This window comes from Drosophila erecta, unplaced genomic scaffold (genome assembly GCF_003286155.1).
Source record: "Drosophila erecta strain 14021-0224.00,06,07 unplaced genomic scaffold, DereRS2 tig00000000-arrow-pilon, whole genome shotgun sequence".
Taxonomy (NCBI): Eukaryota; Metazoa; Arthropoda; class Insecta; order Diptera; family Drosophilidae; genus Drosophila; species Drosophila erecta.
The window spans coordinates 20,056,466-20,080,101 of NW_020825194.1; the positions used below are offsets into that span (position 1 = coordinate 20,056,466).

The 23,636-nt window shown below is 44.0% G+C and overlaps 1 protein-coding gene across 2 annotated transcripts in view; it reads right to left on the bottom strand.

The window, feature by feature from the left end:
• Window positions 1-1,918: 1,918 nt before the first annotated feature.
• The window catches only part of LOC6552076, a 44,296-nt gene continuing 22,578 nt past the window's right edge, over window positions 1,919-23,636 (bottom strand). For both annotated transcript variants that reach the window (XM_026975710.1, XM_001979740.3), the window contains 5 exons: window positions 14,421-14,635; window positions 12,939-13,074; window positions 9,208-9,341; window positions 3,086-3,374; window positions 1,919-2,985 (listed from right to left, as the gene is read on the bottom strand). In XM_026975710.1, coding sequence (XP_026831511.1) covers window positions 2,654-2,985; window positions 3,086-3,374; window positions 9,208-9,341; window positions 12,939-13,074; window positions 14,421-14,635 — 1,106 coding nt within the window. In that variant the 3' untranslated portion in view covers window positions 1,919-2,653. The remainder of the gene's footprint in view (window positions 2,986-3,085; window positions 3,375-9,207; window positions 9,342-12,938; window positions 13,075-14,420; window positions 14,636-23,636) is intronic.

Below are 23,636 nucleotides of genomic sequence, written 5' to 3' on the forward strand. Positions count from 1 at the left end.
CGCGACAACAGCGTTAGTTGGCCATTTGAAATGCACACTTGACATCCCGCGACACGCAGGTCGGGAGGATAACGCAGGATATCATGAGAAAGGCAAACAGAGACCTCCGGCAAACGTACGAGTATATGGCGAGAGCTGGGCAATCGGCAATGGGGAATGAGAAATCCGGAATCAGAAAGCGGGAATCGGGAATCAGGAATCAGGATCAACCACCAACCATCGGCGATTGTGGCTGGGTTGGAAACATCATAAATAAATCAATTTGTAATTCGATGCGCGTAGCTAATTGATTTTAATTGTGCTCTGCGGTCTGTCAAACTCAATTTGGATCGCTTTTTGCTGCGAGCTGCGGATTTTTGCAGGACCTTTCGCAGACACGTACTCGCTGCCGTCTAATGGCACGTAAATAAGCCGCGGACCAGTAACATCCCAACGCAGGATATGTTCATGCCTTTTCCATGTTGCTGCCATCTGCAATGCAAATTAGTTGACTTCAATTAGCAGGCACTGCATCATTTTGCTGCAGTCCAGCCACTGTTTCGCACTGTTTTGCTATCGAAAATATTGGGCCGTGTCCTGCCGAGGATATGGAGTATCTAATTGGCCCTTGCGGAACACATTCCCAATCAGACCGAGGGTCAAAACATGCATGGGCTGTGTGGACTGAATAATGAAGGGATCTTGTTGTGGTCTACGGGTTTGGCTCTTAATTAATGGATATATGGTGTTACTTCATTCGGTTTGGTAAATTGGAAACATTTGAAATTCTTCTTTTAAAGCTCAGCAAACCGAATCGTATATTTCCATCCAGTGCCAACTGTCGAAAGTACTTCCACATTACTGCTTCTTAGCCTTTTTTAATTGTCTGAAAAATAGAATTCTGACTACGTTTGATTCCAGAACAAACATTTGTAAAAACTTATGCTTTGTGCGAGTTCAATTGGATTAGTGAAAAGAGATTGCATATCTGAGATTGCCGGCGGAAGGTCCTTCTTGAAGCGAAGGACTCTCCATAACTTCAGTTTTGTATTTTGATACATTCTGCTGCCATCAATTTCAGAATGGCTGCCATTATTTTGGTGCTTGTTTGTTCGCAATTTAATTTAAATACACAACGCAGAACTTTCCAGACGCTGGGCAAACGAATGGAAATTTGAATGTATTTTTATATTTGCTCGCCTTTATTTGCTAAAATATTTTCTATCACGCACAATTCAAATATTTCCCTCGCCATGGAGTTTTATAAGCAACAACTATACGCATGTTTTTGTGAGAGCTGGGGATCCTTATGTATATATATACGTAGCACAATTATTTGTGATAACAGACGGAGGAGAACGAACCCTCTTGGAATGGGAAAAAGAAATGGAACGACTTCACTCGGCCGCAATTGAAAAGAAATAACAAAGCGCGCTTCAATAATTTCGGAAAAGCTGCGAGGAAAACTAGGAAGCACAAAATATAATACAAAATGCGCATGCAGAACGGAAATGGCAAAAAACGAGGGAAAATGCAGGAAAAGCGGAACGGGAGTGTGCATTGCATTGTACTAGATTCCTTCTTCTATATTTCTTTCACATCTTCCGCTGCGTAACGGCAAGTTTTTTCACACTTTGGCAGGCAAACTAAATGCAGACAATAACCAGAAAGGGTGGACTTCGAAAGAAAACACTCCTTTGTTGCAAAAATGTTGAGTAAGAATTCTTAACGCCAAAAATCAACAGTGAAATTTGTTGAATCGGAAAATGCCTTGGGTCACCGGTCAGACAACCTAAGTAAATTGGAGGAAAATGGGGAAGATCGTGGAATTAGCACATTACCATTTACTCTTCAGTTTTCAGTTTTCCTCTAGTTGTGTCCAGAACTTACTTATATCGCAGCTACAGTTTCACAATAAAAGTCCAGCCAACTTTAAAATTAACACACATTTTATTTAATTTCACCACCATTTACAATATGCCCATACAAGGCTTTGATTTATTTACTTTAAATTAAATTAGTTTAATATGTTTCATTAAATATATTTTACACACATTTCCCCTTCCCACGGATACACACCTTTGATTTCTGGCTTTGGTTTGTTATGCTGCTCTGTTTGTCGTTTGTCTGTTTATTTTTGTGTTACCTTGCACATTAAAAGTAGAATCAGTAATTTCATATACTTAGCATATTCTCCTTTTACTTTATCTCGTTCGTGTAAACATTTATATTTGAATTGTGTATGTCCTGCTTTATAGGTTTTAAACTCTTCCGTTCTGCTGTCCAACCTCCGGTTTTCTTGTTTATGACTAGGCTAGTTTATAAATGTTTGCTTAAACTTAATTTGTTTTTCTCTTTAGCTCGCTAGTAGACGCCACATCTCAAAGTGTGGTTTTTGGTGTAAAATAAGGGTTAACATGAAAAGCAGTCATCAAAAGAAGATACTTGAAATCAACGAAGTGCGGGTGTCCCCTAGACCTGTTTAAATAATAAATGGTTTTCTTCTCCTGGCCTTCGAAAATGGTTCAAGTATGTTCAAATGTGGATTGATAAAGAATTATTCAAGCCCTCAAGTTGGGGTTGTCGGAAGTTTGATCACCCAATACCTATTAATTGCCCAGGTCTAGCGCACTCCCCCAATATATTTCGAATTGAACTAACTCGTAACACACGCCTAGGCCAGACCCAGACCTTCTGTCCGTGATCCTGGCCAGGCCAGTTGCTGTCGGGACGCCTTGAAGGCGCTGCAGCTGGACACAGGAGCTGGACGCTCCTTGGACTCCCGTCGCTCCTTGGAATGTTCCATCGAATGTCCGGCCGCTGACTGGGGATCCTGGCTGCTGGCGTCGCAGGGCTCAAATGCAGCCTCAATTAGCCGGAATAAGCCAGCCAGCACGGCCATTATAAGCGGCGCCATGTAGACGCCGGGCAGGAGCCGCGATGCCGCCGATGTCGAGAAATACGAGCTGAAAAAGTTCTTCAAGCTCGTGTCGGATGAGAGCGTGACTGCGAGCGGGAGAGCGGAAGAGCGGAAGAGCCGGCGAAAAACCGGAAACGGAAGTCAGTTGGATCTGGCGTAATTGACTGGCGACTATCGTACACTTACCACGTGCCGGTACCGGATCCTTTTGCGGAGTGCCCAGCTCGATTTCCTTGTACTCCTGGTATAGGTCTCCGATTTGCGCCGAGCAGCGCAAGAGTAATCCGCCGGGATTCGAGTTCGGGGCATAAACCGGTCCGCCATGCCCGTAAACCGAGTTCAGCCCGTAGACGCTATTGTAGATGGCCGGATTCACGCTGGAAAAGTGAATGCCCTGCAGTTGCAGCTTTAGCGAGATCCGCGTGGCAATCAGATTATCGATGGTGCGAATGTACTCGGTGTCCACATTGGTTATCTACGAGAGGAAAAACACGAAGCATTACAACAGTTATTAATTATATTTCGGTTTTCACTACAGCAGAGCCTGTTATTTTCCACATGTGCCAAGTCTAAGATAAATATTTTGCGAGATTTTACTTTAGCAAGTTGGTTTCCGAGCTCAAAAAATGCACAAACAAAGGAATATATCTCATATTAGTTTAATTTATTCAAAGCAGTTTGAGCTTTGCTAAGGAATTACACTGAAAAATGTAACAAACTAAAGTTTATGTCTAACTAGATGCTTTCAAGAAATTTCACTAGTCCGAGCCAAAAGTGCAACGACTTCTTTTGACCATTTTGCTCAACTCCTTAACGTCTTCGCCTTCGAAAATCCCATCTTGATTTAAAGCCTCGTTTCTCTCAGTGTTCGGGGAAGCGTATACAAGGGGATTATAATTTTAGACTGCGCCTGTTTATTTTACGCTCGCAAATGCATTTGCATATTTTAAGGCGCTCGAGGGGTCTGCGGCGAGGAGAGGCCTGAGCATTTGGCAACGTTTAGCCCTCACGCTCGTAATACTTTTGTTTGTACTTCTCCTTTTGGCCGTTTGGATGGACCGAGCAGAAGGAAAAAACTTTTGCCAGCCAGCATCTTGTCGCCATTTGCAAGTTGGCACAGTTTGCCAAAGAGCAGTGGCGGCGGGGGAGCGCTTTTCCAGGGGATTTCGGGGGAGGAGTATCTGGTAGTCAGGGGATTTGCCACATGTGCTGGGAGACACTTCTGTATGCATGGAAATTATGTATCAAGGAACTTTATCTGTGTTAATGCAATGCAGCAAAAAGCAGCGGCGTCTGAGCACAACACAAACACACAAAAGGCTGCGAAAAATGAGTTAGAAACTTGGTCCGCCGGAAACATGCCCTTCAAAAAAAAAAAAACAAAAAAAATAACACCAATATAAATGTAAGCTTAACATGCAACGGAACAGAGTGAAAGATTCTGAAAAACTTGAAGAAATCTAAGATAAGTTTCAACAGTTGTATAGTATTATAATTTTTTAGGGTAAAAAACTTTAAAAATTCGAACGAAAATTAAGTTTTTTAAATAACTCCCTGAATGATGCTAATATTTTTTCCTCAAACGTTCCCAATGTGTTTGAGAACATTATACCCTATCCTCTCCCGATTCACAGAAAAAATCAGGATGCCCACACAATTGCGCACATTAGTGGCTGCAAGGACGGCCTGCAGGACATGGCAGGACATTCTACATGGAACTGGGGACATGGTACATAGCCGACTCAGCACTGCCTGCCTGAAAAAGAGAGGGCCAAAACTGCGTGGCATTTGACGAAAGTTTTCGCCAGTTTGGTGCAGGCCTTGCCAGCTTTTTAGAGCCTTTGGTTCGGCGGATTCCTTTGCTTTTGCCGTTCGGATTCGTATTTCTTATGCGCCATTTCTGCTTTTCATTTGGCCTGCATCCGTATTGGTCCGCATCCGGATCCGGATCCGTGTCTATATCCCAGGCCTCGTCCATGTCCTTGCTGCGTAAGTCCACTTTATTTGCGCCAGCTCTAAGATGCTTAAACTTGCATTTGGCTTAAATGCTGCCAGCAGCTCCTTCATGCGAGAACAGCTTTTATGCTTAATGGCAGTTATTTAGTGCAATTCACTGTAAAATTGTTGCCATAGGAGAATCTGCCACTCGCCATCGCCAAGTCTCTTTCCTCTGTGTGTGCAAAAGGATTTGCGCTTTGATAAATAATTTTTCCCCATACGCATGTGCATGCCAAAAAGCAGATGTTTAAGCAGCAAAAGTTCTCCACTTCCGTATTTTTCTTGCCACTTTCTTTTATTTTTTCAGCTCAGCTCGGCTTTCTCTGCATGCGAGGAAAATTATACATTTTTAGTAGTTGTCCCTGTAGAATTTAGGCCCAAACTTATGTGTGAAATTCGGCAATGGTGCACTTCGTGTTTCAGTTGAGCAGCACTTTTTGCAAATTGCCAAAACTAATGGAGAGTGGGTGCAGGATAAGCCAGAAATAAAGCTGCTTTATGAGACGCGTTGGATTGCCTGGGCGTCTTTCATTTGGAACCCACTCGAGTAATCCGCCTTTTCGTTGTATTTATTGTTGAAACACTTGCACTTTTGTTCCTAGCCAAGTGCTATTTTTTGAAAACAGTTATCTCTGCGAGAAGGCCATGGAATTTAGGCTGATAGTAGGCTTGGTATCATTTGAAACCGTTTGAAAAGTTTTGTTTGTTTTATGTCACTTAAGCTTAGTCCTAAGCCCCTTGTTCAGTTTTTAAGCCACTAAACGCAGTTTGTAAGTAAATAATGTCTTTAAAACTTAAAAGCTATTTTCATTTCATTAATTCCTGCACAATGTTTCCACTCCTGTCCAAATGTATATTTTTGTGTATTCTACTGATATTTTTCTTAGATAAACTGATTTTGCATATTCAAATTCAAAATTCATATAAAGGCTTAAGAGCTGACCTCTATTACTTTTACTTGCACACTTTATTTGGAAGCCAGACTGAATACAATTTGAAATTCGGGTTTCTACCCAATTTTTTCTCCCATGACACTTGGTCTGCAGGCATAAATTTTCATACGTTCGTTGAACCGATGCCCTGGTGACTCCGCCCTCTCAGACGATGCGAAAATACAATAAATATATTTTATATTTCATCCAATATAGTGCACAATTTGTCCCTCAGCCCTTCACGTATGCATGGGTTTTTGTGTGTGCAATGCATTGCCAGCGTATCAATAACAAATAAATTGTGGATAGCACTGCAATATCTCTGCCAATGGTTACTGGTAACTGGAAGCTGGTTTACTGGCTGCCAAGAGTGCGGCAAGGCATACATGGGGTGGCAAAAACTATGGCACAAAGGAGCTGCCAACTGCTGGCTGCGAAGCTTTTTTCAATTTTCCGCTAAATTTGGCAGGGCCTAAGTGCTATTTGTCTTCATTAATGCGAATGCGCCTAGAACTTTGGCAAGCTCCCCTGCAAGATTCCGACGTTCTTCAGTCCGTTCGTTCAACCCTGATGATGGCAAATTCTGCGTGGCATTTTTCAGCCGACGCCAAATGACATGCAGCAGTTATTAATTGGCAATTTACATGCCGAATGATTAATGCCTGGGCCCAGGGCGGAAACAGCCAAGAGACCGAAATGGAGCCACAGCAGCAGTCTTAAACCGAAGGCACATATGTCACCGGGGGTAAAGTTAAGGTGCACTCGCGGGCAGCAGAATAGCGCGCTCGTAGCGACTTAATCTCACTACATTGGTTTCATACGCCCATTAACTAAGTATTCACCTATTTAAATATGATTTTTTTTTTACTATTTTTAGTTTGAGTGCGGGATTATCTCAGAACTACTTTTAATATCAGGGAACTATCTGCTTTGCGCATCGGTGCGGACATAAAGAGATGTCCTTCAGTTTTCATGAGCAAGAAAACTTCCTTGCTGTTTTTTTGAGCCTTGATGTGCTGACCGCTGCTGTTCATGTGTGGGAACGCTTTTCCGGGCCTCGGTGGAGAGCGGGGAAGTTTTGGGTCCAGACCTCTTGCAAATTACTCCTGTGGCATTTCACCGCAAAACTTTTGTCAACAGAAAGTTGTGGCTCCTTGCCGGCGCACCTTTTAACGTAAACTTTGCAGGAAATGTCGGAAGTGCCTGAGTGTGTGTGCCAGGGTGTGTGTGCTTCCGACCACGCACACCCTTTCCCCCTCCCTTGGCATGTTGATTTGCACAGCATGAAATATTCATTTGTTTCCTGTGATCGGCAATTGTAATATATCTTCCTCCTGCGGTATCGTTTTCTACTCAATTTTAGTCAATGTCTGCCACGTTTGCTTACTGTTTGTTGTCTCTCAGGCAATGGTTGCCATTGGCTGCCACTGCCAAAAGTTCTGGGTGTCCTTGCAGCTCCTTGTGCCCCATCTAGTACCCTGCAAAAGCCCCTTTAGCCCGCAACAGCGCAACCGCACAGCATCATTGGCATTTGGAGAGGCATTGCCGATAAGCTATCATTTCATTTCCAGGCAACACAACCCCTTTGAATATTCGCCCGAAAATTCCCCTTCGTTCCGGCAGCGAGTTATTGCGGTGAAAATGATTTGAATTCATTTATCATGTTTAATGCGAGATTGCCAACTGCGCTTCTGGAATGTGGCAACCATTTTTCATCAGCATTGGCATCAGTACAGCGTTTTCCGGACTAATAGAGAGCCCTTCCTTAAAGGGGAATTATGTTAATAAAATCAGGACGCTTGATAGCCACACTTCTAGACTAATTCAATGAAAAGAGCAACTTAAAGGCTTTGCGGATAACAAACTACTCAACTAACAAAGGGAAACGTTCCCATCTAAGCACTTGGATGGAATTTAAGATTGCTAAAATATCTCCAAATATGGCATAATAGAGTATTGAGGGAAAGCTTTCCTTTATTTGAGTTCATAGACAGGTGCAAGACATAATCCCATGGAGTTCGCACACGCACTCGCTTGGTTGCAACCGCAATCCAATTGGAAGCTTTTATGATAGAACATTATGCATTCATACTAAACTAAGCCCCAACCATAAACAATTTTCCCAACCGCTCAGCGGGACTTATCTTTAGCATAGCAAGCAGCTTGAAAATCAAAAGGGTCGATTATGCAGTTGCACTGCCTTTGAATGGTGGAGCAAAAAGAACGTGGGCAACCTGTTAGGCACGTGGACTCAGAAAACACAGACTCCTTAGTTTCGAGTGCCTCTGGCCCAGACAACTACCCTTTTCAACCGCAAATAGAGCGAGCAGAGGCATCGCCTTGACCGATTCTGAACCTGAACTGCTCTTGACATCCGGGCCTGGGTCGAAATTATAAGCAGGAAAATAAGGAGGAGCGAGCATGTGGCATGCATATTCATAAAATTGCACTGGAACCGCTCGCAGGACAACAATGGCAACACGACGGCAACCAAAAGTGAAAATCCAAGGAATGACAGCCATGAGAGTTGGGAAGACGCCGTCGCACAGATGCTACTGCTCCTCATCCTCAGTGTTGCCAGCTTTTCGCATAGATTTCTCACTTAAAATTAATTTTAAAATCATTTTTAGTGTTCAACCTCTAAATGCTTACATTGTGACAAAAGCAAATAATAATAGCTTATAGTGTTTTTAGTTTTAACCGACTCGCAAGGTGGTGGGACTATTTTAAACCCTTCTGAGCGGCTATTTGGAAACTTACTGTATCTGCAATAAATCTTAATCTTAAGAGCATAATATATTGGGTTTAAAGCCCTTAAAAAACCTGTTATTTTTAATGATATACATAATTTTTAGCTATCAAACTTGCACATCACTGACACTGGCGGTTGGAGCTTGCTACCGCATAGAAATCCGTATTTCACAGTAACTAAATGACAAAACGGGCATTCGGGCCACAGATGCGGCAGACTCTTCCTCTTTGGCCTCCTCATATGCATTGTTAATACACATGACAATCCTCACGCTCGCTGGCAGGCTGTGAAATTGCGCATACGCCACGTTGACGGATGGACGAGCCCCCCAAGGCAAATGTTGCAAAATAAGCCACAAAAAATAAAAAACAAGAAGAAACAAGCCGGAACAGAACCCTTTTGATTAAAGTCGTGTCCTAGCCCATTTTCATGTTCATTTCTCAGCAGAATAGACAAGCACACTTCAAAGGATCTGCTCGGCTACACGAAATAGCCGCTGACCCGCTGTCAGATTTGTATTCCGCTCTCGCCGGGAACATGAAGTAAATTGAAGAAGACCGGCCGGCAGGTCGGTAATATTTCATGGGAGTGATTGCGGAGTTGAAAGTCGTGTTGCAAGTACTCACCACCAAGTTGTTGATGGTGAATGTGAGTTCTGCCCGCGGACGCGACGGGGGAGTGCTGCAATTGGCCCGCAGGACATCGCCGGGCTCGTAGCGTGTGTGTTCCGTGAAAACCTGGGGACGCTTCTCGGGCAGTTCTGAAAAACAGGGAGAATAAAACGCTCAGTTTTAGTGACATTATAGAGCAGAACTCTTAATCGTTAGTAGAAAACAAATGAATCACAAGCCTCGCGCTTTGAGGTTCTGATATCTTAGCCCAGTTTCCCATTGCCTATTTCCAGCACACACATTTTCCAAAATTCTTTTAATACCTAATTATTATATTTTGTTTATGCTGCTGCTTTTGAAGGAGGAAGTCGATTAAAACTCTGAGGCATGAAAGGTGACAATTTGGGATGCAGCAAAGGGCTCAAGCTGGAACAATTCAATTAGCTGACCCACCCGACACAAAACACATTAATAGGCGCGTAAGTGCAGTCGAAGACCAGGACACCCTTCAATCACAACCGCAAGTTGAAGATCCTGGCACTCGCCACGCCTAACTTTTTAATTAAGTCAACCGGAATGGAGCCTGGATGGGAAGGACTACCACAAGACCCGGGAGAGAAACAAAGTAACTAATGAAGAAAGTAATTTCCATGACAAAGGCGGCGGCAACTTTGCTCTTTTTCCCGCCCCGAGGCAACTTTTTGCTTTCAGGACCTCTGTGTGGCTCGCTGCCTAATCCCCATCCTCTTTTTCTCTTGGCCGCCTGCGCTTTTTGCCTTGCAGATTTTGACCTTTTTACGGGCCACCATCGAATGCCTCTTTGCCGGGCTTTTGCTTCGCCTTCGCCTTTGCCTTTGAGACTCCGCCGTCAAATTCCCCCTAATGAGGGTCAGCCTGCGAGTGCACACTGTCCTAAAGAACTACAGCTTTGGACAGAACACATGAGCAATCCTTCAACAAGGATATTCAGTTTCATGCACCAAGCCGCCATTACAATTTGTGGAGGTCCTTTCGCGTTAGTGCTGAATACTATACATGAATTATTGAAATAAAACAACAGCGCATTAATGAAGAGCACTCCATATTTTCTGTAAGCAATTTAGTCAACAACTTATTCGCCTCGACCAGTGTAAGTCCGTGCCCTTCGAGCTTAATTTAGCTGCTGACCAGCCTACTTTGCACTTGGTTTTAGCCCCGACTCGTGTCATTAAGTTATTAAACTTAAGGCTGCCCAAATGTTTGCCAACTATAAACTTTTGACTTGTGCCAGCCGAAGAAGACGGGCTGTGATGGGGGCTGTGACTTAATGAAAGCCCGAATTAGCATAACTTTTTGGGCCGGGCCCCACTCACACCACCCGCCACCCCCGTGGTGTCCTTGAAGCCGGCTGAATGCCTTGAATTGCCCGCCCCGCAAGGACAAAGTGTTTATTTTATGTGCCACGCCGACGTCGAGACGCAACCTCCTTTCAGTGGGCTGCTCGCCGGCTCCCTGGATCCCTGGTTCCCTGGATCCTTGGGCCGCAATCTGATTGCCACTTGAGCTCATTAACACACGATTAAACCTCAGAGTTATTTACACCGAGGACGACGCGGCTGCATAAGCGAATGAGTGCGCACAACTAAACCTGGCCAAAAGCAGCCCGCTGACGCTGACTCGATGCATAAAACATCAGGCGGCCAGCCATCGGGAAAACTATGCGCTGAATCGATGAAATTAAAGCGCAAGTTTACGCAGATGAGATGACTGTGAGTCGTTAAAGTCGAGAAAATCTGATTTACCGAAGACGTACAAGATGGAGCGCTGAGAAAGAGCGTGTGGCACAAATTAAGATGGTTCTTAAGCTGAATAAAATCTTGACTCTAACCTTCGGAAAAAAGTTAATGTATGCTGATTTGTTTTGTAGTCAATGCTGGAAATGTAATATAGTTTTCGCTCTGTGTAGAAGCAATATGGTGTCCGTGGCTGTTTCTGCCTGCTGTTGGCTACAGTAATTTATTGTTTAGCCGGCAAGTTATTGGGGTTTTAGTGTCGACGACATTAGGCCTAAGCCGCAGAAGCCCACAGCCGAGAACCCAGCGAAACGAACTTACAGAACCCGCAAGATATAGATACAGAGGGGAAGCCGCCAAAGCCCGAGATTTGAGGCTGCTTGGCTGCTGGGCTGCTGGGCTGTTGGGCTGTCAGTGTGTCAGTTCCCAACTGGCTTATCCGGCATTGATGTATGTTCGGTGGTCCCAAGGACCGAGGAGCCACGACCAGTGAGCAACCAATTAAATGCCGCAGCCTGTAATGAAACTTTAATAAGTTGGCGGCGTCCTTGAGCGCGGCCTCATGAATTTAAAGTAAATACACAAATACACGATCAAAGGCTTTAATCCCCAGATGCTAGTTACGCAAAAGCGGCCAATTAAATGGGCTAAATGCGGCGTTAAATATATAGTTGACGGCTGGCGGTGGCAGATCCACAGCCAAAGCCAGAGGCAACGGCAATGGCAATCTAATAAAGGCCAGGCCAGAACGGCAGACATCTGAATGTTTAATGCCGGGCAACAAGCAGCCAGTGAGCCATTAACCCAGACGAGCTCCCAATCAAACACACGCACAAACACAGCGGGCTTTCCCCTCTCGGAAGGCAGGACCCTCGAAGGGTTTCAGGACAACGCGGGGCGTGGCAAATAAATCCTGCCCAGCAAGTGGCATAAAAATCAGCGTATGAAGCACAATTTAGCTGTCGGAGCGCATTTCTCGAATGCTTGAGGCCAAGCGGATAGAAAGATTAACTCCGACGAGCGCTGAAGCTGCGCCATCGATTTAGGTCGCATTACGCATACGCCCCATATGGCACCGAACCCCACACAAAGCAAGCACAAGTGGAGGCCACATTGTTGTGCATCACGGAGCATGCACTAGGGACACAGGGGTTCCGTAAGTTGTATATGTAATTCAGAGAGTAGCACACATTGCTAGGCATTGATATATACAAAATATTTTATTTCTACCTCTTAAAAAGGAAGTAATCTTTTAAGAGGACTTAAATCGAAGCAACTTTTTAATTGGACTAACGTAGACGTTTGGCTAACTGGCCAAGAAAATTCATTTCAAAATTCGGCAGCCAAAAAATTCCTAGTGTATCACTTTGGCTAAGCAAAGGACAAATAATTGTTAAGCCGAAAATGACTGGCGCCCATTGGATTTCATGACCCCGGCACCCTGATTAAATTCGTAATTCAGAGCGCGGGCTACACGCTCATTTAAAGCGCATAAGGCCGTGAAATGCGTGGAGCACAGGTAGGACTACCAAATGACCCCCAGACAGGTGCCCCATCCAGAACCACCGAAGACCGCCTAACCACCTAACCATTGAACCAGCCAGCGCCTCATTGCCGGCAAACCCGCTTATCTGGCAAAGACGAAATGGCCTGTTAATGACGCAATTTTCAGCGCAAACTTTGGCAACCAGCAGAAACATCTGCTGCGACCTTGGCCCGGCCAAAAACAAATTGCCAAGAAGGCGAAAAACTTTATCTCCCGCTCGAAAAGCAGCCACGGGATTTGGGATTCTGGATGCTGGATTCTGGACTGTGGATACCGAACGCAGCCACGGAACGATGACCGACGATCAAAGGCGAGTTATGTCAAAGGCTGCCCAAAAGAGCTGATACACTCGCTCGCCGCCGCTGCTTTGAAAGCTTTTAAGCGCACTTTAGGCCAATTTGGTTGAATCAGCTTAGAGTCGGACTTACCAACAACTTGCATGGTGTCCACTGCGGTGGCGGTTGAGAAGAGCGGGGCGTCGGCGGTCACTTCGCATGAAAAGTTGCCAGAGAGACCGAATCCCACGTTGCGCAACAGCACCTGGGTGGCATTGGAGCTGCTTACCTGTTGAGCAGAAGAGCAGATGCAGTATTAAGTACTAAGCACGGGTTAAAACAAGGGCAATGTCCCTGCAATACAAATTATGTTAATGCTTAAGTGTGCTTTACATATCTAAGCCCTTCTCTATCCTTCACCGCCTTGGTGGAAAATCACACTCCTGCAACTAATACTGTACCAAACAGGATCTCACTACTTTCAGTAGAAAAAAAGCTAAATATCTGTATCTATGTTCGGAAAGCACTTGGTGTTTTCTTTTTTCCGCCGAAGAAGCATGTTATGCTGCACTTGGAACAACTATAAATCGACACCCACCTGCCATCGCTCAGCTGTCCGCAATCTGACATCGAGACCAACAAAGAAATGCACTTAAATTTATTAAAACAGCTTAAAAAGCAAACAAATACAAGCTCAACCGCCAGACAGGAGAGCAAAAGGAAGGACAAAAATTGCCTTCGGCTGGGTAAAATAAAAGTTTTCGATGACAAAACGCAGAAAAAACAAGGCAGCCAAATAAAATAAAAAGCAGAGTACATACAAAAACTAAAGATAAACTCGCTGGCACAAACTCAATAGCCTGATGAAATATTTAGCCAGATTCGGAGCAACTTTATCGAAGCAACGAAATTGCATGGATCCCAGCTTCCAGCTTCCAGCTCCCACTACTCCTGGCAACCAACCCACCATCGGCTGGATAAACTTTTTCAATAATCTAGCCAAAGTAGAATTACCCCATCCGAGACTCAATTCTCCGACCTCAGCTCCAGCCAGCCACGCCCCCTTCGCTCGGCAGATTGCAGTTTTTGCAGGTGGGCGACAAAACTCAGACGCAGCATGCAAAAATTTAAATGAAATTTTTGCCGCAGATAGCCGCGCGTTGATAGCGCCCACAAAAGCCGGCATTCCGACGGCAGGCATCCTGGCGGCCAGGTGTCCCCAGGCATTTTTTGAATAACCGCCAATAACAATAAAACTGCCAAACTGAATATGCATGAGCGGAAAGTTTAAAATATACAATATAAATAAATGCAGTGTGCGCGCAATTAAGGACATCAAAGTGGAGCCTCGCTGGTTGGTTCCTTTCAGACTGACTGAGTCGCAGTGACCAGCAAAGGACATGGCTCTTGGATCCTTCAGTCAGGTGCAGTAGTTTCAATGTACTTCGTCTGCAGGTCGCACGCCTTCCTAACTACCAAATAGAGCTATTGCTAAACGTATCTCAAGGCATTTCCACTTTATGATAAATACAAGATATGCGCACATCAGATTTATAATGCAGGGTATCACTTTGTTCGGTTGCAGGCCCATCACCCTCTTTTTACAGATACTTTGTAATTGCGATGTATACTTACATCCACGTGAATGCCGGGGAATGGAAACACTTTCGTGTTGGGAAACTCGCCGGGCGTGTAGCGGTAGAACTCCAGCTGGCCACGGTAGAACTTGGCCGAGTACAGTGGAGCCCCGTCCAGGTCGTACATGCACCGCAGCACCACATGCTGGCCCCGTCGCACCGCCGGCGGTTCGATTATTAAATTGACATTGCGCAGCGCGCATTCGACGAGCTCTGAAAAGACATGAAAGGAAACAGGTTGATGTGAAAAAACGCTGATGGAATTACGTGCGAACGCAAAGCCGGGGGATTCCAATTTAGTGTATTTATTTTAATAAATTATTGAAATATTGTCCGAAAGCGGACTTTCCTGCGACACTGATAACACATAATCCGGCGCTTAACTGCACCGCAATTGCTTGCATTTCAGTTGCAGGCGTTTGCAGTTGGCATTGGTTTTCGCGGTGTTGGGTTCGCCGGCGGGCAAAATGCTTAAAATGGCATGCAAATATGCTGAAAACTCAATTTAGCTGGTCAATTTTTTGCGATACTCTTTTATCATTTGGAGTCGTCACGACAATAAGTTGGATTTTATATGCTTACCAAAAAACATGATCAAATTATAGTTTCGGAAACGCTTGCATTTTTAAATTGCATTTTAAAAAGTCACTAAAACTGCATTAGAATTGAAATGACATTTTAGAGTATTTAAAACGCCTGGCAGCTTGTTTTTGTGCATGTTCCTGTCAATTGATTGTCATATTTGGCGCTTAAATGATTTATAAATGTTTTTGCAGACTTTGAAAGCTCGATTATGGTGGGATTTTGCGGGGCCAGTTATGTAACCGAATATTACTAAATTGAGAATATTATAATAAAACCGCTGTCCATTTGTAAGCCCAAACGAAGATAGCTTGCAACTGCGATTCATTGGTGGTGTAAAACAAAATTCCAATAGAAGTGCCAAACTAAAATCGTACATTATAAATCATTGAGGGTACGCTTTGTATTTAAGACAAACACTTAGCCAGATTTATGGACCCTGGGCCGAGTTTTTCGCGACCTTCACTTACTTGGGCCACTTTCTTGCCTGCTCGCCAACTTTTATTAATTACCAAACAATCAACGCCAATTTCCGGCAACTTTATGACCGCCCATTTCAGAGTCGTTTGTCAACAAATGCGTAGCATAATTCAAGGCGCCCAGGCCTCTCTCTCTAGCCCACAGCTGGCCCAATGGCGCTATCCCGCTCTGGAGCTGGTGTTTTACAAGCGATTGCCAGCATTTCCAACATAGCCTAACAAGGCACTCAAAAATTTTTTATATCTTATTTGGGTCACATTTCATGCGGCTGTGCCCTTAAGAATAATGGCACATAATTTGCGGCTTTCCCAACAGCCCCTTTGTGGGTGAGAAAGCGGGCAGAGCGGGAAAATCCGAGAAAAGTCCGTGGAACGCGGGGCAAGGATTCGGTTCCTTGTAAATCTCTCGCGAGGCGAATAAAATAAAATTGTCTTCATTCCTTTTCTACATGCCAGCTGTGCGTAATTCATTACCTTCGGGAGTTCTTTGCATATCGGGCGATATCTTCTGCGACTGCATGGGAAATGCCAGGGAAAATCAGCAGGATTTTCATTATGCCAGTGCCGCTGTCGAGCTGCCCTTTAACATTTACTCTATTTGCAGGCTGTAAAATGAATTCTTGCACATTGACCTTAATGACCAGCGGGGCCGGCCAGGATAATTGGCCAACTGCCTCTGTGTCCTGGCCAAGGACACCGGTGCCTGGGCAACAGTAAATTGCAAAATAAAGAACGCAGGGCCGTATAACGCATTGTATGGACTTTAAATTACTCTGTTTCTTGTCTACGCATGTGGAATATGTTTCAGTAAATATGTGCCTTCGAAATAATAGTACATGGCAGCTGCTGCACAATATTTGCGATTTGGTATGTAAATTTGATCTGCATACAATTCCCCTGCACTTTTTAAATGAGCCTCAACAAAAGTTATATACCCTTAATCTGTGCATGTACTGCGGTGCACGTCCTGCGGTGCAAAAACACCTGCCTTGAGTTAAGCAGTACCTTAAAGTCCTTGCTAGCCGCATAAATATTTGCTCACTGAAATCGAAAATTCCGCTTGTTTGCCAATTGAAAATTGGAAAGTGTAGTTGCCGGAGAGAGAGTCCCGCCCGCTGAGAGTTTTCCAGCTTTCACAGTTTTCCGGACCAAAAAAGCAGCAACAGCAGCAGAAGCGGCGAAATGCAACCGCAAATACTTGCTTATTGCTCGGAAAACTTTGCTTGTTAGTGTTTAGGTGCAGGAAGGTGCAGCAAGAAATCATAGCACACAGCCGGGTGCTGGGGAAAACCTGGGGAAAGCCTGGGGAAAAGCTGGGCAAAACCTGGGGAAAAGCAACAGAGAGCAGCCAAACAATGTCTATAAATCCACACGCACACTCGAGATATAGTTGGAAAGGTAAAAAGTTTGTGCAAAAGTCACATATTTGTTCGATTCTGCTAAGTGCCAGCTCACAAGTGCCTTGTCCTTATCCTTTTGCGATTTGTTTACATGGCAGCCAAAGTAAGGACCCGGAAAAAAGCAGCCCACCTTTCCTGGAGAGGAATATCGTCAAAGACTGAGGATTTGCTCACCTGCTAAATATCAATGCACCTGGCTTGTTTGTTTCCAATCTCTTTGTCCTGCTCGCATTCCTTTTCCCCGAAACTGCCCTCCTCCCCTCGGGCCAGTGGACGCTTTTCACAGCACTTTCCCGCCATTTTTTCCAATCTGGGCGGAGTGCGTCATTCGTCGCAGCCGCAAGTGATACCAATTGCAATTAGTTGCCGTTTCTACCGAGCTTCCCGGGCGATTGGTGAATACTCGCGGAAACCACAGACTATGTGGGAAAATTGTTTGCACCTTTATTCCACTTGTATCCCAGTTATCTTCGCCGATGCAGTACTTTTAAGTAAACTTTTCTTTTGTATATTAAACTATCTATGTGTATATGCATTTCTATATTAAAAGACCAGTCTTAAGATTTGGTAATATACATCATGCCACGAAGTGCAGTATTTCTCTCTGTGCCACAAGATACCTAAAAAAGAGTGAAATTGTGTTTTCGGGACCTGTACACCAGTTTTAGATTTGAGCTGAGCGATTCCCTTTGAAGACCTGCCGTAAACTGTGTTCGATTCGTTGCGAGCTTGGAATTGCTTGTCAAACACTGCGCTAGCTTACGGATTGCTGAGTTCCTGAGGTTCAAAACATGGCAGGCACCCAAGCAAACGTGGGCCGAATCGGAGTGGGTCCAATATCACAGCATAATAATTTGCAGAGTCGCTTTCATATCAGGGAGGCCGAAAACAAACAAGACCCGGCCAGCTGGCATGTAATATCTATGTGCATTCATGTGTACGTGTGGGTGGCATTGTCTCGGTATTTAATAGGCTTTTGTTGCAGCTTTCCAATGAAAATGGAGGGGGTTTCCCGTTTTGCTCCTTGGCTTGTTTGCCAAGGGTCCGCCACTCCAGCCCCCTGTTGCTGTTTCGGTTTTCCACCAGCGTCCTTATTGCACGACTGCCAGCTCATTGAAAGATTTATCATTCACCAGAAATAGCCGGTTCTCGGAAAGGAGTGGGTGGCTTGGGAAGAGATGGGCGCACTGAGAAAAACGCTGCCTGGGAAATGCGAATTTATTCCTGAGCTGCGGTCTCGGGAATTAAAAGCACTTTGAAGTGGCCTAGCTCGCTAATGCTTGTTATCTTTCTAAAATTTCAGCGCTTCAACAAGAGTATTAACGTAGTTAATGATTGGTAATTATTTTGTAATTAGCAATTATATGTATTACACAACTGGTATTTTACGGCGATTTAATACAATTCAGCTGCTTTTACATTTTCAGTTAGAAGTAATCAAGTTGCAGTGCATCTGAAATGAGGAGCCACCTGTCCAGAGTCCTGAATCCAGACCGTCAGTGTTGACACAGCCCACATGGGCACCCCATACACATGCATAATGGAATTTCTAATAACTGCCACAGCTCCCCGACTCAACTGGACTCAAATCGACTCGAGAATGGAGCACCATAAGACCTGAACAGGAGCAGCCAAGCCTTCCTGCTGGGTCAACAGCATTTAGTGACAATAAGCGTGATGCAGTTCATTTGCTCAGGCGGGTCAAAAGCGGTTGGTTCGACGTCGGTCTGCTTTTGGCCAGGATGGAGCCGGCTGAAGTTGGCGGGTAGGATGACCAAGTGCACTTAGTCAGGCATCGGCGAACATGCACTTCAGCAGCGAGAACAGAAATAGCAGGGCGACCCCATCCAATCCGAGGAAAGCAATTTAATTAACATAAAAAACGCAACTCGCACAATTCGAGACCATAAATCAAAAACCCGCACACGCCCAGCACTAAACTAATGCCTTGGAAAGAACTAATACGGCAGCCAAGCTGGAAAAATGTCTGGCAAAAAGTGCAGTCGGCGAGAAAACAGAAAAAAGGGGTAGCAAAAGAAGGCTGGAAAGCTAGGAAAAGCGCTTCTAATGAAACCGAAAATGCTAGTTATGGTTTACGATACCCGGCTCTTATGGCAGTTCTGGAAACAACGTTGGACTTCGAGGAACATTCGTTTGTCACAGCCCCGAAGGAAAAACTGCGGGGGGCCAGAGCCCAACCCAAACCCACATTCAAATCGGAAACATAAGCGTTACAGGCACAGAAAAAGAAACCGAACCCAAAAACAAAACCAAAACCAACCCGTTCGTGACGTGTCCAGCGGGCATCAGGCTAACAACAAAGGGCCAGCATAATTTAGTTAAAATTCCTTTGTCCAGGGGCGTGGCACACCTCGCCAAAGGAAATGAAAAATGCTGATTATGAAAACGCCAGCTATAATTTGTTGTGTGTTACGGCTGCTAAATGAGCCGTTGGCCGAGTTGGGGAGAGGATTTGATTTGGATTCCACCATACTCATTTCCTAATTGCTTGATGATTAAATTCAATTACGAATGAAAATTTAATTATGTGTTGGTTAATCAAATATCCAATCGAGTGATTACAGCAAAAAATGTAAATCGTTTAGGTAATGTGTGCTTAAAGAGTTCAATTAACATTACAAGCTTTTAATTGATTGCTAGTCTGCTTTCCCCTTTTGATTCATTTTTTTTAGGAGACCATGACCCTTCAGTAATTTATAAAATAAAAAAAGCAAATAATTAAAATAACTAATACGAAAGTGATGGAACTATAAAAACAGCGCAATTACACGTGTACGTGATAACACAATTGATTCCGCCAGGGGCACCAACTAATTTAGATTGCCATTAAATTCGATATCATCAAGTGTTCAATGCAGCATTTTTTATAGGCCTTAATTGATCACAGCTTTTTACCACTCCGCAGTGGTTTACAAAAAACAAAATCCAGACTAACTCGCACTACCCCCAGGCAGGAAAGCAAGAAAATATATGAAACGAAGAAAAGCACTCCTTGTCTGCTGTCTGCAAACATTGGACAGGGCAAACAATAGGAATATATGCGATAAATGAAAAAATAATAACAAACATTAATCCGAGTGTTGCCAGCTCGAGTGGATGATGGCGATGGCGATGGAGATGGCGATGATGATGCTGATGGTGGCGATGATGATGTGCCGAAACGCCGTCCTTTAACCCCCCGCCGTAGCGGGGTTATCCTTGCACTGGCGCTCCTTGGTCTCGAGATGGTCTTTCGTTATCCTCCGCTTTGCACAGAAGCGCTAAGCAAATAAAACAAAAAGGATAACTGTGCAAATATTGTGCAGACGGCTTGGTTAGTGGAACGCTCGCTGGGGAGCTGGGGAGCTGCGGAGCTGGGAAAACGGCAAACAGTCACTGCTAAAAACATAAATATGCATGTGAAGGCGTTCGTGTTTTTATTTTCCAACGGATGACATTGCAGTGCTCACTGCATTGAAGTTGCTCAGCTGAATACTAGACGCCCCATTTTAATTTGCTCTACTCCTTAAGCCCAAATTACACTGCTGTCAAAAACGTACGCTTAGTTTACATAATTCGTAACTTTCCATTTTTGTGAGGTTTTTATATGCTCTGCGTTTAAATTCAATAAAGTATTCTTTGGACCAAAAATACTGAGGTTTAGTTTGGACTTCAGTTACAGTGACGAAACTGCTGATTAACTGCTGACATTATGTGGAATAGTATATCTTTTTTCCTTTCGAATTTCTGTACAACTTTATAAGTACGTTATAAAGAAAATAAATATATGTATCCCCGCGTATAAATCGATAGCAGCAAGTTGTTGTGTGATTCTCAAGTCAGGAATAATTTTTGTAGTGCACCTATCCACATCTGCCGGGTCGTATTTATCTAGTTTGTTTTCAGCCCCGCACACTCGGCGTATACGCAACGTCGGAACGCCGGAACGCCGAAGACTGCGAATACGACTCAATTGAGGCTGGGCAGCAAACATTTTGTTATCTCGGCACCAGCATCGATGCCGAATGGATTTTTAGTTCAGCAAGTTTTTCGCAATTTTTTCTTTTCCTCCCCCCGCCCAACTGCGTTTTGTGTGTGCAGGCCGAGTGGGTTTCCTTTCCCCCAACAAGTATATTTTTTCCCGGCGCTTTTCTTGTTCATTCAGTTTTTCCATTTGGCCCAGTCGGAGCGTCAGAGCGCTTATCTCGCATGCCGCATCGCGAACTGCTTGTAAATAGCATTCATGGCCTGACACTAATGGAACTTTTGACCGTTTGTGCTATCCGCTGCCCATTTCCATTCCCATTCCCAGTCCCAGTCCCAGTCCACTGGGTCCGGCATGCCCCGCCACAATTTCCACCACTCCCGCCGCCCAGGCCATTCCATACCAATTGCCCGCTGGCCCCGTGTCCGCTGCAGGGACAAAACTTGGATGCCATTCATCGAGTTCGTGGCGCTTTCCTCGAAGCACCATTCTGGTACCCTAGGTTTTGATTTAAGGAATGGGAGTGGGACATGACCAGCAACTGTGGAAACTTCCATGGAATGCATGATGTTTCTATCGAATAAGTATTTTAAAAGTGTTTATTTCCCACTGCTTGATTTAGCTTGGGCCTAAAAATAACCAAGAGCGTAGGAAGTAATTTTGTAATAATAAATATGCTTACAATATAAATACCCATTACATTAATATTGTAAATTAATTAAACACACCTTGTGGCTTTCTAAAGATGACGAGTTCTCGGTACACCAAATTCGTTAGTGTACAAACGATTTCGTGAACAACATTTTTGTGCTTCTGTTTTATGGAACTCGAATTCACACAACTTGCTTGTTTTTTCCAAAGCCTTTTTCTTTCATATTTCTGTTTTTTTACGCTTTTCCTATTTTGCTGCTGGTATCAATTTTGCGAGCCAACAGTTTGTCGGGTCTTTCAACAAGTCGTTTGTTGGCTGTTCTTTTCGGGAAACGGAAAATCCTACTGCGCTGAAAACAAAGCAATCACCTGCCATGTCTCCCGAGCGAATCGTTTTGGTCATGGGTTGAAATCCATCGCTATCTACCAGTATAAAACTCGAAAGCCTGCTAATTAGGAGTCGATGGTCAATATTTGTCAATCGCAATTTCGCAATTTCGCAATTTCGATTGCAATAAAAGTTAAAGTGAATTTGGCAACACCAAAGCTTCGACACTACTTGCTGTTTGATTAAAAAATTAATCTCGACGCTGTTTTAAATGCGATTTTCATTTTCAAAACGGATAGAAGGGATAAAGGGTGGGCAAATCGGCCAAAAACGGTGGGACACGCGATAAGCGACAATGGCATTCGGAAATTTCATTTTTGGTAACTAGATCTCTGGACGCAGTCACACAAATGTGGTGTCAATGGGTTATGTGGGAAATCCAAAGGGTGTACTGTATCCATTTCGTTTTATGTTTACAATTTGGCATGGTTTTTGTGCATTCTGATTTATGCATAAATTGATGCTACTAGTTGTTTGTTTGCCTATTTATTTTGGCTCGCTGGCAAAAAGCGCATTTGCCATGGACATCCTGTCCGTTTTCCCGTTTCCCGCTTCCCGCTTCCCGTTTCCTGTTTCCCCGACCGCCATCCACCAATTCTGGCTGTTTTTGGTCATGCCAGAGATTCAGTGGCAAAAACATTCATAATTTTAATTAAGTCATAGAAACGTGCTGCACACAAAACGCAGATGTAGTGCACTGTGGCAAAACATTTCTTATTTATATAGATAATAATATTACTTTCAATCGCCGCATTGTAAGTACTCCACTTGAAATAGTTTTTTATTTAGGAAGGAAAGCTGCTTTCGAGTGCTTTCCTCGGAGCTCAAGCCTCCTAATGATCTGCAAGGATTTGCTTTCAGTGTACTCAAACCAGTACGCTTAACTTTTGTGTGCGAGTTTTCCCGCCAGCCGGCGGCCGTGGGTTTTTGTTTTGTTTCGAGTTGTATTTGGTTACGATGCTCACAAAATTGCACTTGAAATTTATCCCCGAGCCTTATTAGTTATTTACGCAGCAGGCGCGTTCTCCGTAATGTGTGAGTGTTTGCTTTGTATGTGTGAATGAATGGCTCTGTGCAAAGGACCCGGCGGCATTTTGGCCAAAACCACCCAACAGCACCCATTGCCCCTGCCTCTCCTCCCACCCACCTATTGCAGATTTATTGCCTGCAGCAGTTTTTAGTGTTTTCCCTTTGTTTCGCCCTACGTTTTGTTTATTTGGTTTTGCAATTGTTAAAAGTTTATGTCGTTTTTGTTGCGGCTGTTGCATTTCGCACACACAGTTTGCCTGGACCCTCCGAACAACAAGTTTTTGTTTTTCGGGGGAGTGGCACAGCCAGAAATACTTCCAAAAACAAAGTGAAAATGGAATAAACTGAAAAAGCTGAAACAAAAGTGTGGTATTTTTGGGTGTGCCAGTTGCGATTTTGTCGTCGTGATTTGTTCCAAATATTTTTTGGCAACGTTGCTTAATTAAACGTGAACTATTGCCAGATGGAGTTTAAATATTAGAAAATTTGTTGTTCCCAATAATCTGCTGGCGGAATCGCATTAGTATCGCAAAAATACCGGGAACGCCCTAAACCTTTCTGGACCTGTTCATAATTTGCGTTTATATTACGAAGTGGATTTAAATTCAGCACTTTATATTTAAAAGGCTATATATATACACGAGTTTTGCCTTTATTTCCATTTCAACTGGCTCATTTATTCGTGGAATTTTCCAATTTA